Source organism: Lagopus muta, chromosome 1 (genome assembly GCF_023343835.1).
Source record: "Lagopus muta isolate bLagMut1 chromosome 1, bLagMut1 primary, whole genome shotgun sequence".
NCBI lineage: Eukaryota > Metazoa > Chordata > Aves > Galliformes > Phasianidae > Lagopus > Lagopus muta.
This window is the reverse complement of record NC_064433.1, coordinates 114768586-114786130: the sequence shown is the minus strand read 5'-3', so window position 1 is coordinate 114786130 and position 17545 is coordinate 114768586. Positions and strand designations below refer to the sequence as shown.

At 40.6% G+C, this 17545-nt stretch overlaps 1 protein-coding gene across 1 annotated transcript; it reads right to left on the bottom strand.

Annotated features, from left to right (window-relative positions):
* Positions 1–1777: 1777 nt before the first annotated feature.
* On the bottom strand, positions 1778–10996 carry TASL (TLR adaptor interacting with endolysosomal SLC15A4). The gene is made up of 2 exons (XM_048929762.1): positions 10837–10996; positions 1778–3762 (listed from the first exon to the last, which is right to left on the bottom strand). Exon 2 carries the CDS (start codon positions 3759–3761, stop codon positions 2892–2894), a length of 870 nt encoding a protein of 289 aa, XP_048785719.1. The 5' UTR covers position 3762; positions 10837–10996; the 3' UTR covers positions 1778–2891.
* Between the last annotated feature and the right edge of the window lie 6549 nt (positions 10997–17545).

Genomic DNA, 17545 nt, shown 5'->3' with positions numbered 1-17545 from the left:
ATGCTAAGAGTCATGTTACCAGCAGTGACTAACATGTTCTGTAAAAAATGCCGGCGGAAGCTGCTAGAATATGCTCAAGGTAGTTATAAACTGTCCATCTGAGATTAGCTTCTTGGCAGTTGGTCAAAACCTATTTACTGAAATCTTTGTTACTTCTTTTTGCCTTCTCAAGTGGCCTCAGTCACTCAGTTCTACTGCTGGGAAGTACCATGAGGACAGACTATATGCTGTCCTTTCAAACCGCACTCCTCAGCTGCTGGGACTCCACCAACACTATCATAAGCCTGTGTCCAGAAATGATGTGCCCCTGGCTAAGAATTGATTATTTAACAGAGCTACTAAAATAATTGGGATCTCTCTCTTTAAGCGTTTGACCCTGAGGCAGAAGAGGGGAGGGAGTGAGGGAGAAGGAGAGAGAAGATGGTAATCGCTTTAGATAACAACCTGAGTCATGGTAATAGCAGCCTAATTGCTATCCAAGGGCTTTTAGCAGGAAACAGGCACACCTAGAGAGGCACTCATGCAGAGAAATATTAGTTTTAAATGGGAGGACAACAGACATTGTAATGAACTTTCATCTGAGCACAATGGAAAGTAAAAAATATTTGTTTGCTTATGCAAAAATCACCTCACGTCCAAGAGCTACTTGCTGCTGTGGATGGTGTATAATTCATGTGAGAAACAGATACGTGCCAGGGCTCAAAGTGAAATGGGGATTAATTCTTAGGCAGAAGAAAAGAAAATAGTCATGTTTTGGGAGGAAGTGGTTGAATGCTCTCTCTCCAGAATAAATCAGTTTCCACAATGATTTTTACCGTTCCATGAATAAAATTCACAAATATCAGTTCAGAAACACGAAGTAGGACCTTTATGTGAAAGCAGGTGTGATCATACTAAGCAATTTGCTTAGGAAAAAGCTCATATGAATGGGATGATATGCCACTGATTGATCAATCCCATGTAAATATCCAACGTGCCCTCTGAATGCAGCAGCACTGCTGTCTTTCTTACACCGCAGATCTGTCTGCACTGCTTTGAAGTGTACGGCAGAAGTAGCTCTTTCCTCATAATACCCAGCTCCAAATCTGACTGCAGCACTGTGAAACAGCAGCTTAAGGGTCAGCCCAGTAAATGAGACCACGTTTCCACAATAGTCTGTGGGCAAGCCGCTCGGCCCCTGTTCCCCAGGTGCTGTTACTATTTCCTAAATCTGTTCTCAGAATGGAGGTTGTGGCAAACAGATGTTTCCTGTAGCTCTCAGTCACAGCCCTGCTAGTTAGAAGAATCAACACCTTCTGAGTCATAGATGATAAAATGCCACTTTGTTCACACAGTATGTTCTGTATGCAGTGAGTCAAGTTGAGCCTGAGAATCAAGTATGGCCTCTGAGGTGTCGGGTGTATATGTGTAACTACACATTACTTTGGACGTTTCCCTTCCAAATATCATTTTCCTATTTGTAACTTGCATTTGATCGATTTCCAGAAATACTGTAAACCAAGAATTATCCATCTTGTATTGCTGAATGATAGTATTGGGGTAGGCTGCTATGGCAACAGACGTATGATCTCCGGATTCACACATGAAATGATCATACGGTAACAGCTTTTCAGATACCCCTTCACTGTACAAGCAAGAAAGTATACTGAGCTATCCCAGTAACCTTGGGAAGAGAGCAGCTATGAAATAAACTGAGATTTTTACTACACTACATTGTTTGGAAATACACATAAATGCATGCTTCACATTTAAAAGAAAAAGGCACAAAACAACAGAGTTGAATCACTAACATAAAAACATCTGATGAATATTTACATTATAAATTAGTATTTACATTATACTTACATTTGGAAATTCAGCCAATCATGGATTGGCATTGCCAGTGTGTTTACATATCAAATCAGGTAATCATCCTTGTCCATGAGGCAGCAAATTACTATTTTCTTCTTCTTAAGAGCTAAAGTTTTACAGAAAAGGACCTTTCTATTAGAAATATATTAGGTTCAGCTGACCTTGACCAAAGGTCAAAGGAATTGTTCACACTAATCACTGAGGCTTTGACTTAGCCTTTATTTTTCAATTTGGAATCTCCTAAAAAGAGGCGAAGATGAAGTAGAATTCATTTTATTATCACCACTATCCCATGTGGCCACTCCACAGATGCAGGCTGTTGACCAATATGGTATCTGTCTGTCATAGGTCACCAGCACCCACCATAGAAGTTCAGTTCATACAGTGCAGCTACACATGCATGCTCCCACTGATGATGTCTGTCTGGAAAGAGTTTTTGCTTGCAGAAATGTTTTAATAGGAAGACACCAATAGAATAATTAGAGTTAGTATAGAATAAACTCTGAAGTGTCTATCACTTGATAACATTAGGAACAAATGATTTATAAAAACACATGAAGGGGTGACATAAGTGAAGCTGTTTGGGGCAGGAGGTGGGCCAGACTAAATTCTCTGTTTCTGTGGCTGTGCAATCCCCGTACTTTCAGTGTTGTAAGTGATAGCTTCTTGCAGGCCCTCAGGTAGTAGGGCAGATTTCAGGGAAGGAAAGTTGAAATGAGATGTCAGGTAAGGGGGAATAAGGAGAACACCTGGAAGAGTGTCATACATTCCTAGTCGTTTTTCTACCAAAATATTTTTAATATCTATGGCTCATTGAAATAAGTCTTTGGGAATACTTTTTTTTTTTTTAACTATATACCATCTGGCACGTGATAGAGGGACATCTGTGCAGTACAGATATTTTTACTTAATATGTGCTGGGAGGTTAAACTGGTAGACAGAAAATAAATTTTTATGAAGCAGAAAGATGCCTTAAAAGAAAAAAACTAAAAATTGAGTTTTCAGAATGTAAGAGCTTTCTAGCTGCAGACATTCTAATACTATGCATTAGTGTTGCTATACTGGGAAATATGCAGACTGGGTGTGCTAATTTCTGAGAATATTTGTTCACTGGCTATTTGCAAGAAGCGGCTGATGACAATGTCCTTGGCCTTGGTGGTCTCCATTTTCCTCTCTCGTGATATCTGTGTGCTGATTTGGTCTACATTAGTCATGATGAGCTCTGAGGCCAGGATCTGTGTGGGGGATGCCCTGTTGGCTGTGCTGTCCATGATGTACTGCTTGTACAGCTCCATCAGCTTCTGCTCCAGGTAGTCGTTGAGGGCTGAGTCAGAGAGGGGCTGCTGGTGTGGCACCAAGCTTGTCACGCGCCAGCATGATGAGAAGCCTTGAGCCTGCTTGCGGCCTGTCTCGCTGGGGGGGACCCGCATGGACTCCATAGGTGGAGGAATCTCTGAGGACTCCAGGAAGGGGCCTATGCCACTGTCACAGGTAAAATCGGTTGCCACCGAGCTAATAGGCACCACGCAGTCCCCAGCTATGTGCAAATCACTGTAGTTCTTGCAAATGCTTTTGCAGGAGGATGGAACCAGGTAGGTGTCTCTTCTTGCCAGCCCTTCACAGACATCCATAGCTGGAGACGCCTGCCCTTCAGGCAGTGGGTGCTGCATGGGCTGTTGGAGTTTGTCTTTCTGCCTTCTGCTATGTTTGCTACCTCTAGAGTGAATTGAAGAAATGCATTTGCCAGCAGATCTGCATCTCTGAAGGAGGCTTTTTCCTTGTGCTTCATCCCTGGAGGAACAATTAATGGCCCTCATTTCATACACCATTTCCTCCACTGCTTGGCTGGTGCAGAGCTCAGAGTCTTCACAGAGGTAGGCAATTCTGTAAAGGTAACCTTCTGACAGCATCCTTCAAGAAAGCAAAGGAACCACCAGCAGACAGAAAAATGACAAGAAATCATTAGTTTATTACCAAGTCATTGAGTGGTAACTATACTCACAGTTCTGTTACTAGCTACAGAGATATCTTTCCAATTTGGGCATTAACAAGCATCTGTCTTTCTGAGAGATGTAGTAAAATAATTGATTTGTTTCCCTATTGTGATGTTAACTCCATCACGTCTAAGTATATTCTGTATAACATAGCATGTGGTATAGAATCATAGAATCACAAGGTTGGAAAGGACCTGCAAGATCATCTAGTACAACTGTCCTCTCATTACCTTGCTACCACAGGCTACTAAACCACCTCTTGTAGCTCCTCATCCAGGCGCCTCTTGAACACTGCCAGGGACGGTGACTCCACCTCCTCCCTGGGCAGCCATTCCAGTGCCTGACCACCCTCTGAGAGAAAAAGTTCTTCCTCGTGTCTAATCTAAACCTCCTCTGGCACAACTTGTGGCCATTTCCTCAGGTGCTATTTGCTGCCTGGGAGAAAAGACCAAACTCCTCCTCACCACAACCTCCCTTCAGGAAGTTGTACAGTGCAATGAGGTCTCCTCTGAGCCTCCTCTTCTCCAGACTGAACAATCCCAGCTCCCTCAGCTGCTCCTCATAAGACTTGTGCTCCAGACCCCTCACCAGTTTTGTTGCCATTCTTTGGGCACATTCCAGAGCCTCAGTGTCTTTCTTTGAGGGGCCTGTATGAATAATCCATCCAAAGACAAGTGAGTTCAGAAGAGAGGAACAGCAAGTTGTTTGTTGCAGTAATAACTGCTGTAATAGTTCATGCTTAAATATGCATATTTTTGCTTGTGATTTCAGTTCAGAAGCCAAGGGTTTTCCCCACCTTTTCCAAATACTCTGAAGCAACTTCTACTGTGTTTGGTTTGTCATCTGTTTCTGAACTAAGTTAATTTTAGATTCATATTTAGAGTGTAACTCTGTCTTTTCTATACTGATCAATGACTGCAAGTGTGGTTCCCCTTTCACAAAAAATTCTCAGATTGTGAAATTAGCATTTACTACTTTTGCATGAGCAACCTGTATAGGCCTGAGCAGTGGGCCCAAGAGAACATCAGGAGGTTCAACAAAGCCAAATAATGTAAGGTCTTGCACCTGGGTTGTGGCAACTTCCACTGTCAGTACAAGCTGGGGGATGAAAGGATGGAGCACAGACCTGTCAGAAAGGACCTGGGGGTCCTGATGGATGGCAAGTTGGACCAGCAGTGTGCCCTCACAGCTCAGAAAGCCAACTGCATTCTGGGCTGCATCAAAAGAAGCAGGTCAGGGAGGTGATCCTGCCCCTCTACTCTGCACTGGTGAGGCTTCACGTGGAGTACTGCGTCCAGATGTGGAGTGCTCAGTACCTGAGAGACACGAACCTGTTAGAGTGCACCCAGAGCAGGGCCACAAAAATGATCCAAGGGATGGAACAACTCTTGTATGATGGAACAACAGGCTGAGAGAGCTGGGGCTGTTCACCCCAGAGATGAGAAGGGGAAGGGAAGGGAAGACCTGATAGTGGCCTTTCATTATCTGACGGGGGGATATAAAAAGGAAGGGGACAGACTATTTATGAGGGTCTGCGGTGATAGACAAGGGGAATAATTTTGAACTAAAAGAGGAAAGATTTAGACTGGATATAAAGAAAAAGTTTGTTGTTGTTTTGTTTTTTTTTTACAGTGAAGGTGGTGAGACATTGAAACAGGTTGCTTAGAGAGGTAGTGGATGCCCCATCCCTGGAGACATTCAAGGCCAGGCTGGAGGCAGCTCTGAACAATCTGATGTAGCTGTAGGTGTCCCTGTTCACTGCAGGAGATTTGGACTAGATGACCTTTATTGATCCCTTCCAACACAAACAATTTCATGATTCCATGATAAGCTGGATATAATTGTCTGTAGTTTTTAGACATTAAAATGTCAGTGGCATAAGCAAGGCATGCATTCATAAGCTCTGAAATCATCTTTTTGGTTCTAGCAGCCACTGATCCTCTCCTGGTAGCTCAGTTTCAAAATCTGTGTAGATGTCAATGACAAATAAGACTCACTAGCAGGAACAGAAATGTCTCTGCATGTCACCAAATGTTCTGCCCAAGTCTAAGCAGTTCCACTGCCATATAATTGTTTTTAAGTCCACCTTTGTGTCTTTTATTTAAACAGATGTCAAGGAAATGATTCATAGGAAAGATGTCATAAAGAAATTGTGTGGTCCAGCAACGAGAACATAAATCTTAGTTACATAGATAGATTTTTCCTTAGTACAAAGTATCTTGTGATAGAGAAGCAAACAGATTGTCTTTGTGTAAACAGTGATTACTTCTTTCACTTACTGTTTAATCCATTCATATCATTTTAATCCTTATGGGTATTGTCTGTGCAGCATTTGAGCATATGTCCCAGTTATTTCTCAAAGCACCTGCTGTGAAGGAGCACTATGCCTCACACTGTGAGTGGGGAGGTGGGATCTCTCTGGCACATGCTGTACTACTCCATGCTGTTGTTGACTGTTAGATTCTTCATTTACAAGATTGAAAAAGAAAATTTGGTAAAATTTTCATTTCTTAGTCAGACTTTTCTTGTGCTACAGTTGCTAGTGCCAAATGCTGTAGTAGTAATAAATGTTGGCTAAATCCTGACTATGGACTTTATGCAGATGTTGGCAAGAAAACAGCTTGATACTTTCTCCAGAAGGGAAATAAATCATTTCCACATTAAGAAGAAGGCAGCTGGAAGAAAAGTAAACTTCCCTCAGAAGGAAATATTTGTGAAAATTAAATGTATCCAAACACTTTGGTGACCCTGGAGCCCCTCTGCTGCTGCAAGTCATGTGGGATTTCGCACCAACAGCATTTAGTAGCATTTAGTGAAATATACTCTATTTACACAAGAGGCAAAAAAACAACATACTTATTTGGGGCCTGGCATTCCTTAAGGTACCTTGCTGTTGCCTTGCTTTAGATTTTAGCTGTGGATGAAGTACCACAAGAGAGATCTTACCCAAGTGCTTGAACTGCTCAGCTTGTAAGCCCACCTCTCTCTCCTCCTTCTCCTTGTGCAATGCAAGAGCTGTTCCCTTCCTTTGCTCACAGTGGGCCAGAGAGATTTAGTGTCAAATTATCACTAACTTAGGCAGTCTTGAACATGAAATTGCTATGCAGTTATTCCCACACATACTTTTAATGTTGATTCTGAGAAATGAGTGAAAATATAACACTTGGCCTGTTCACTTTTTAACCAAAATGCACAAAGCCACGTGTGCTCAGGTAGCATGTGACATGTCTGTCTTTCCTACTGCCCAGATGTATCTTGTTTCTGTCATAAGGTGATGCATTAAGGAAATGAAACTGCTGGTTTCATTTCTTCATGCTGCCTTCTGCAGTACTTGTTTTCAGAGGTTCAGAGCACACAGTCTGAGACTGGAATAATAGCAAATTCAAAAACATTAGGCCCCCATCTTGCTTAGGATTTATATACTTGGCTCTTGGAGTTACAGGACTACCCTTGGAAGGTTGCAAGGGCTGTGGCACTCATCTGACAGCACTCACAGAACTGCTAGGAAATCTAATTGATATTTTGATAGGCAGTGTTCAGAGCTCAGTGTTCAGAGCTGGAATGCTAAGTGAGCTACGTGTGTCTCTCTGATCCTAATAATATATAGCCATGTCACATTATTCCATCACTGCTGATGGCTGGGCACTCAGCTGGGTCACCCTTAATTCCTGTACTTTATATGAGACAGGGATGACAGTTCTCATTAATTCTGCTTTCTTGTGTCCCTTCTCTTAATCCCCCTTTTGTACTGTACACATGTATATACACTAAGATTCTAAGTGCATCGGAGCTGTATCTACTGCCTTTCAATATTTTGAGTTTCATGGTCCTTAAATTTGACATTCGCTTCTCTTGTCCTGAAAATAACTGTGTGACTTTTGTTACACAAGGAAAAACAGTCCTGTTTACAATATTGATCTGATGCACTTTGCATATGAATTGAACAAGCAGATATTTCCTTGTGCAGACACTGCATCAGCAGTGGGAGCTATCTGCATCTTACCTAAGCACAGATTGCAGTGGAAGCACAGGGAGAAGGCTGTCTGACTTACAGTGTTTGCTATGTTATCATAGCCCTTATCACTCTCAGAAGCTCTTGAAAAGTCATATTGTCTTCCCTGGGGCTTTTGTTCAGTTCTTCAGAGGAATAAAAGCCTGAAGGCAGGATGAATGTTTAAAGCTATGTGGAGAATACAGTGATATTGCTACTATTTTCTAAGTGGCAGCAAATTTGCTGGAATATAATGCTTGGAGATGGTGCCACTGTTTGCTTGAAGACCTCATATTAGAGTCTGAAAGCAAGCACATAGAATAGGAGTTCTTGGCTCGGGACAAGCAAAAAGCTTAAGGAAAGCCTGAGAGGTGTACGCAAAGTTATGTGATGAATGGTGACCTATATAAAAACCCTGAGCATGATCAGAAGTTGCTAGGGAGAATGGAAAGAGCATGGTGCCAGCTGGGATCACAGATCATAGGGAAAAGTACATTCTTTTGCAACACAAACGGAGGAAATTGTAAGCTCACAGAAGAGACAAGCCTGTTTTGAAATGGAGTATGTCTGGCTTTCAGCTCTCTGAATGAGTCTCTGAACTGTACTGAAGTTGTGTTGTTCAGTTCAAGTTATAGCACAGTGTAGCTTTAAGCATTGCTTAGTTAAGCTGTCAGTATTGCTTAAGTAAGTTCTCTCTGACTTACTAGATTGGACTGTAATTAAAGTCTCTGTCTCAAGGGAACCCAAACCCTGTGGATCCATCGTTGGTACATTTTTTCTCAATCTTAACAGACACTTGCATAGACTAGGGAGAAACCAATTCCTTCATAGGGGTTTGAGATTCACCTCAAACTTCAGCACATGGATGCAAGAGTTCCCCTGGCAAGCAGGTTAGGCTGGAACAGAGAGCCTGCATATGCTGCAGGACTCAAAGGTCACCTTCTACCAGCTCCTGGGAAGCCAGCATAAGGAAATCAGGTCAGTGAAGAAGGTAGTGAAATTAGCTGTTCATATGGATAAGTGTAGCCTTTTTTTAATGCACAAAACCCAAGGATTTTTAGTGTCTGAACCCTATTTCATGGAGATTATGTCCAGTGTCCAGAGCTGGCTTGGGTAAACACTGGGGCTGTTTTTTGAGGCTGGAGTTGTCCTACTTTGCCCACAGTAGAAGAGGACTAGCAAAGAGGGGTTTCTACACAAGCATTGGAATGCTACCCACTGTGCATGTATCTTCCTCTCCCTGCTGCTACAGAAGATGTGGAACCTACAGGGCTGCCCCACAGGGTTCTGGCAGCAACAGTAGCAGTTATGAGCTAAGCCTTTCATGCTCCCTCCCCACAGCTCTCTAGCTCCAGTGCTTTTGTCTTCTCTCAAAAGAAAATTTGAGCCAAGCCTATCTTTACTCACAACTCCATAGTTCAAGAGATGCAGGAAAGCTTGGAGAGCCTCTCCTGCAAGGGATGTTATGGGAATGTTGTGGGGAACAAAGTTTGAGAGGATTATAATCCTGTGTATTACTTTCCCCAGAGACGCAATACGCTTTGTATGTTTATTGTAATGTTGCATGTTCTTGTTTGACCAATGTCTGCCCAGTGACCTCCAAGAGCAGCTGGCTTCTCTCATTTAAAAATAATCTTTTAATATTTGTTTGATGTTTTGTGTGGAGTTTTGTGGGGCAGGCTTCCATAAAAATACAGCAAAAACTCTATGAGGTAAACAGAGCTTCTTGAGCTCTTAGATCACTTCCCATCTTATTCTGTTTTATTAGCTGAAGTTCCTTGAAGCCTTGTTCAAGGCAAGCCTAATTCATCACTTTTCACTCTTCCCTTCCTTAATCATCTATACCTACACAGAGATATTTAGGACACTGTCTATTTTATTTGATAGCATTTCACATCTAATACAAAAAGCTGTAAGCATTAATACAAAATGAAGCAGGAACAGATCAAGCTCCATATTCATAAGGGCAACCTGACTATAGTGTAGATCTACACTGTGCTTTTCTTCAAGGGGGAAGTCATGTCATGTTTCTAGATTTCTGTTTTTATTTTAATGAGTTGTCGGCTGTTGCTATGACTGAACTATTTGGACTGACATGTTTTGTATCTAAGCAGTTGAAGTACAAGGGACGGATAGAGAAGAGAACACACTTTCTGGAACAGAAGAGAATGAACAGTAAAGCTAGATAGAAAATGCCAGATAGAAAATGCTGAAGGATCTTGCCTGGAAGAAGAGAGAGGAAACAGTGCATTAACAAGCCTTGAAACATTAATCTCATCTGCTGTAGAATGTAAAAAAAGGAGTGCAAAATGTGCATATTGTGTGTGTACATACATGTCATGCTGGGGATTTGTACTGAACCAGAATATTGGCTGTAAATCAGGAAAACACAAGGACAAAATGTCTTTATTTTGGGTGGTTTTTTTTTTTGTTTGTTTGTTTGTTTGTTTTCCCCAAAAGGTCTCAACATTTTTCTGTGAACATATTTTAATACAAATCCCATTTTATCTGTTATGGTGCCTATTTCTATTTCTAGTCTACAAATAGTGTACTCCACTTCTAAGATTATTTGGACAGCATGCTACCATGTAAAGAAAGACCAAGAAAAATACCATAATTATGACAAAAGCAATACATCTGATAAGACTCCCTTTAAAAGTATTCTGAAGTACGTTATTTTGGTATGACTTTCTGAGTCTTTAGAAAGATTGGAAGATCAACCCATATTTTTTTTTACATTCACAGACACAGTCAGTCATGGCTCTGAAGATAGACAGCACTTCTGAAATGCTCTTATCGCTTCCTAAGGCAGCAGAAATTGCGTGTGGATGGTGGCTGGGGCTCTGCAAACACACACATGCACTAAGAACACACAGGAGAAGCGTGTCTTCATTTTACCAGCTACCAGATGTGATACCATACAAACAAAACCAAGCCACCTTGGTAAGCAAGAGCAATTATTTCAGATCATTATGTACAAATGGTATGTTATGTACTTACCTCTGAAGATCAGCAGCAGAGCAGTACAGAATACTGGTTGTCTTGCAGTCAGTTTAAAGCTTTCTATCCTACCCTAAAACACAACCTTCTGTTTTTATTTCCTTTTCAAATTCACTTCTAAGATGACGTGTTTTACTTCTAATCCTCTATAGCAGAAGTATAGAAAGAAAGTCCCTTAGGAGATGAGGGGTTTTTATAACTGACCGAACTTCAATACGCTTGACTTGCTTCCTCTTTTATGTCTAAATGAAACTTTGTTATGAAACTGTGTATAAATAGCTGATTGCAACACATTCAGTCCATGCAACCAGACTTCTCCTTATTAACTGTTATATAAAACAAGCAAACAAACAAAACCAACAAAACCCTAGTGAACTGAACAATGCTAGAAAAAGTACTCATATTTTGGAGATATTTGGCACACCCAATTTTAACCATTATTTATCATTTTAACAGACATACCAAGACATCTAGTTCAAGAATGTCATACCAAATACACCTGTCAAAGCAGAAATGCACTTCACAGCAGCTCTATTTTATTGTCTTCAGATCTCTGACATCTCAGCTTCCACAAAACAGCACAGCTTAGCTGGTTAGTGAGGCTTTGCTTTTGGAGTATCTGCAAACCCTGTCTTGAGGAAGGTTAGACCCAGCATGCACTCAGTACCTCAGTGCCTGCAGTTAGATCCAGGCAGACAGCATCTCTTAGCAAGGGCAGAGTGTTAAAATTCATTGGACAAGTGGAGTTCACTCTCTGAGCTTGAGATGCATGAAAGACAACCAGGTTTTGTGAATGGTGCTGGAGTATTCCTGGAGGGTCAAAGGACATTTACTGTTTGAAGGATGTAATGGCAAGTCCAGTGCATCAGGAATGTATTCCCATCCTCAAAAAAGAGAAATGCTTTAAGTGAGTTGCTCCACCAAAGAAGCTTAGTATAAATCTCTGCTTAGCCTGGGCCTGCTTTGTCAACAGAGGCAGCTAACATCCTGCCAGCTGTAGGTGAAATGTCTGTTCAAGAAATTATAAATGGGGAGTGTTTGAGAGGACCCTTATTCCATTGCCTTTTCTTAAAATCAGTAGTATGAATAAGTGCAGAAAATAAATCAATTTTCCTGTTAGTGTATCCAGGCAGGTATGTATGCACCAAGTGCATGCTCTTTTCTTCTCTCTTACTTTACACAAATTAGAAGACTGCTCTTATCACAGTTCAGAGGTCTTTCCCTCTTTCCCTTCCATCTCAACATGTCTTCATTCCTTTTTTTTTTTTTAACCTTGAGTGGTCAAATTGTTTTACCTATATTTTTTTTCCAAAAGTTATAATATATAAAAATAAATGCACTAGTGCATTCCAAATGAAGTACGTTAGCGTACAAGTGATCCAACGGACAGCAGAGAGTATGTTGTGGTTTCCTTGAACAACTATGCACAGGCACACAAGTATACAAGCCCTGTTATTTAATCTGTAGTGTATGATTCACAAGTGGCTTGTAAAGTGTCAAAGGGCAATGTTCAGGGTTGGATGGCCTCTTCTTATTGACAATGCCTGTGAAAAAGTCGGAGACTTTTTCTTCTTTTTTGAAAGATAATTCAATAACAGATAATTGTGAACAAAAACAAACAACAGCAAAAATCTAAATGTCACCAGCTTTATTTACACCTCTGGCTTCAAAAGAGGATAAAAGGCGATCCACAATGTATAGACAGATTGATAGACAGATACTGACTGAGACTGAAGTACACAGTAAATACTGTCAAACATTGGAGCATTTCAGTCAGCAGCAGAGAGCAGCTTGAAACTGCATTGTGCTGTTCAGAAAGCAAACTGTACCTATTCTTTGAGCAATGGAGCTTATTATTTCCCATCTCAGCAGCCAACTTGACTAAATGGACTATCAGCAGCTATACCTGTTGTGCTTGCACCTTGCAGAGTCCTCCGTGGTCATTTTTTAAGCTTTCTAGGATGCAAAGACATCAGTCAGTTCTGGTCTTTCCATAGAATTTGTGTTGTGGTTGGACTAGTCCATTTTTTAAAAAGTCAGTTTGCACAGAAGAAATTCAGCAGTGCCTTTTATTTTCCTTCATTTTTCCCCAAGATACATTCTTTCTTTGTAAGTCCATGGAGTTTCAAATTACCCAAGTAAAATGTCAAGATTTGCAGGTACTCTTTCTTCAGTTTTGTTTAATGCTTTGCATGCTCTGAAAACTTCTTTAAATGCTCAAAACCATCTAAATATTTCTGGAAACAAGGTGAAAAATATACCTTCATTATCATTCTTTGTTTGTAAATCTCAGTGCATGTAGCAAATGCACTTCTGGCTGTAAATAAATTAAGCAGCTGTTCCAGATCACTACACTTAAATGCTACTGCAGAATAAAAAAAGCTTAAGTCTGTATCTCAATTCCATAATGACAGATAATTTCCTACTGCAGGAACGCCAGCTTCTTGGAACACATTGTATTACAATGCATTCTTTGTTTCACATGTCCAAAATGGTTACTCCTATCTGCTCACTTAATTAAGCAGTTACACCCTATGTATCAGAAAGGCGTCAGAATTAGATCCTTGGTAAGACATATCAGGAACCTCTTTGTCTGCTTGGGGTGTATTTCCACTTTTTATTCAATATATGATGTTTATTTTGTACAGTGCAGTGTCTGAAGTGGAGACTCCTGCAGCCAACAACACAGTCCTAGAAGAGGATGCTGACATTGTTTTGCCAATGTTACCAGAGCAGGGTGCAGCCTGCCATTCTCTCTTCCCCTTGGTTTTCTTCTCCCAAGAACCTTTTTCTGACTTTTTGCCTTTGGGTGAGCTCTTCATTCCCTTCTCAGCAGGTCTCCAAATTTAATAAGCTTAACCTTCAGCAATTCCCATCTGTAGAGAGGAGCAGCTTGTTTCATCTGCTGTGCCTTGAGGACAAAGAATACCATTCATCTCCACAGGACCAGCTCACTGCAGTATCAGCAGGGAGCTGCTGATTTCTTCATGGCTTTCCATTGATCAGATTTCTTCTGTGCCTGGATGGACTCCTTCATAAACCAAGATTAGGTGTGTAATTCCAAAATAAGAATTAGTTAATTATAAAACTTCCATGCTATATCCAATGGCAACAGAAACAGGCTGTAACACTGCCTACCTGTACAAGAGCCTACCACATGATACACATTCTAATTTTGTATTGATTCTTTTAGCTTTATTGAGTTTTTAGGTTTAACAAACTAAATCACATCTTGTGCTGCTAAACTACTTCTTGGTGTACTGACTGTTAATCACTGCTGGTGAGGCTTCAAGATATCAGAGAAAAAGTTTTCATCTAGCAAACGGGATTGTGCAATAGATAGTCTTTTCCCCTCTTTTTGTAGTTTTTTAGAATATGCCAACATAACATAATAAATTTGAAACCACTCGGGCTACTAAGGGATTTTCTGATACTGTAACAAAGTTCCATGAAAAATTGCAGAAATCCGAGGTATTACAGAAGTCTGGTTATTTTAGTTGTACTGGCACATGTCTGTACTTTCCAGGGAGAGCCACCCAGTGGCAGCTGGCTGTATTTACTGTGTATTTTTCTCACGCACTGACTTTTATTTTCACTGATTACCACATCCTTAACTTCTTGCTTTTACATCTTTTCAGCAGCCAAGAAAATACATTTTTTCAGCTCAGATTCCCAAGTAGTAAAATAACATTAAAAATGGTGTCTGAATTGAGGTGCTGTCTTCACAAGGCTTACAACAGTGAAGTTCTTTACTACGAGAGTGGTGAGGTGCTGGCACAGGCTGTCTAAAGAGGTTGTGGATGCCCCATCCCTAGAGGTGTTCAAGACCAGGTTGGATGGGGCCCTGGGCAGCCTGGTCTAGTATTAAATGGGGAGATTGGTGGCCCTGCATATGGCAGGGGGGTTGGAGCTTCATGATTCTTCCAACTCAGGCCATTCTGTGATCAGAGATGACTGGGGAAGTAGGGAATCTGCAACAGAACAAAAAAGAAAAGGAAAAGGAAAAGGAAAAGGAAAAGGAAAAGGAAAAGGAAAAAGGAAAAAGGAAAAAGGAAAAAGGAAAAAGGAAAAAGGAAAAAGGAAAAAGGAAAAAGGAAAAAGGAAAAAGGAAAAAGGAAAAAGGAAAAAGGAAAAAGGAAAAAGGAAAAAGGAAAAAGGAAAAGGAAAATCAATTATATATGCATAATAAACCAAGGAAACTTTTTCAGGTGAAAAATAAAAGAGAGTTTGCAAGGAAAGGTGATAGCAGGATAGCAGTAGAGTTTTAAACTGCATAAATACGAGGAAAGCAATGAAAGAAAAAAGTGGATCCAGGGTGATTTCTGAAAACAACAAACCCATTTGCTTTGAAGTAGGACTCAGTACATTACTGAAAAGTGTACGTTTGATGTTGTGTTGTTTGGAGGGCTTGCAGAAGATATATTCAGGAAGACTGGGATAGCAATAACACAAGAATTTAGGAATAATCTAGAACACGAAAAAAAAAAAAAGTCATCAATGCATCCTTGTAGCAAAGAAGGATAGTAACTTTCTGTGCTGCACTAGACAGAGCATTGCCAGCAGATTGAAGAGAGCTGATCCTTGCCCTCTGCTCAGGCCTGGTGAGATACATCTGGAGTGCTGGCCCAGGTTTGGGATCCCCTGTAGAAGATCCCCTGTGCACACTGGAGCAAGTTCAGCACAGGGCCACAAAGGTAATGAAAGGACTGAAGAATCTGACCCAAGAGGAAAGGCAGAGGCTGCTCAGTTTCAAGAAGAGGAGGCTCAGGTCAGTTCATTCATGTGCATAAATACTTGGCAGGGGAGTTCCTACCCTTGGAGGTGTTTGAAACATCAAAAAGTCTCACTGACCCTGCCCTCCACAGAACCTGTAGTAGAGAAATTTCAGAGGCACTGCCAACCTCAGCTACTGTGGGATTCTACGTTGTAAGGAAGTAGAAAATACAGAACTCAGTACAAAAGACAACAAATACTTCTTTGTAAGTATTTGTTGTTACTGTAACATAAAATAACAGTGATGTTTGAAATCACACCAACACAGTACATGAAAACATGGGACTGTAAGCACAACAATGCAGTAAATAAAAGCTGAGTGCATAATAACATGAAGAAGTAATAGAACAATTACAAAGAAGAAATATGGAGACTAAAGTCAAAGGAAGATTTTTATGATTACAGCAACTTTTGATATTTCACAAGTCAGGCTATTCTGCCTACTTCATGTTTCTACACATCTATGAGCAAGACACATGTGCATTAAAATCAATTAATAGCAACTATTAGCTCATATGAAACTTTCAGGAAAAAAAGTCTTGTGACTTTGGTTACTCAAAAAGGAAACAAATTAAAGTGATTTCAGTTATCACTGAAATCTGGAAGCAAAACTGGAAACTAACAGAAAGCAAACCAAAGGAGAAGCCAAAGGCCACATTTCCATAGAAAAAGATATTATTGGAATAAGTCTGACTGCTGGCCTCAAGGAACCAAAAGGAAAAGTAGGAGTAGTACCTAATAAACTGAGAAGTTTAATTTAAAGTCAGTATTAAATAATGTTTGTATTGCTCTGGGTATTCTAGAAATACTGAAAAAATGTAGGGGCCATGTGTATCAGGTAAAGTTGATTATTTCCTTTTTTTTTTTTTTTTTTCCCCCCTTAATTTGCTGTTTAAGTTTTGTTTGATTGGTAGTTGACATCTTAGTAACTTAGTAGATATTTTCATAAGGAAAGAACTAGATAGGTCATCAGAAATTGGATGTGCTTCAGCATCATCTTAAAAACTGAGCAGCCTTTCATGCAAAGTCAGTCAAGGAAAAGAAAAGACAATAAAATAATTATATACACCCAGATACCAGGCTGAGGAGCATTTTATAGCAGAGTGTAATTGACATTCTGCTATGAATTCACTACTACTACAAATAAGTAGGAAATATTTCACAACAATCCAGACTCACCCAGGTGTGATATGCGATGCAGCGATCACAGTAATTTACAGGTAGCTGTGTACCAGAATTCTGCACTTTGGACTCAATACTGTTATGCCAAAGCAAAACTCACTCCTCTTCTGGATTATAGCTGCTTTCTGCCCATAAAGCAAATTGTATGCTTATTACTTACAGAGTCTGGAGTGTGAGAAAGGTAGACATGTTGTACGTGCTATTGTCCTGTAGGTCTGCAGGTTCTATAGTGAGACTGCTGAGGTCAACTGAGATGACAGGTCCCTGATGACTGCCCAGTTGGACATGCTGTTCGCTTGTGTTTAAGTCAGGTACATCACCCTGAAGAAAAGACTGGCAAGCTGAGAAGTATATCTCCACATCTCCACAGTTATGCCTCACAGCCTCTCCATGATCCCAGGTAAAGCACCAAGCATCAAGCACAAGCTCTTCTAAAAAGCAGAATATGCTTGGTCACTCTCTTGCTGCCTTGCAGCTCTAAGAAGAGGGCTGTAAAGAAATAACTTCAACTGTTCTGTTGCTTTCCTGTCAAGTATGATGACCTCTGGGATGAGCTGAGCAGGTTTTACCAGCTCTTCCTGACAACAGAAAGGCACTACCCATCCAATATGCAGCTCTTATAGCAGCCCAGGAAAGAGAAAAAATTAACAGCACCCTGATTCATAGCACTGAAAGGGACAGATTGATCCAATCTGTACTGGTAAACTGTGGTCAGCAGGAAAGGAGGGGAGCAGATAATCATATATCTAATTTA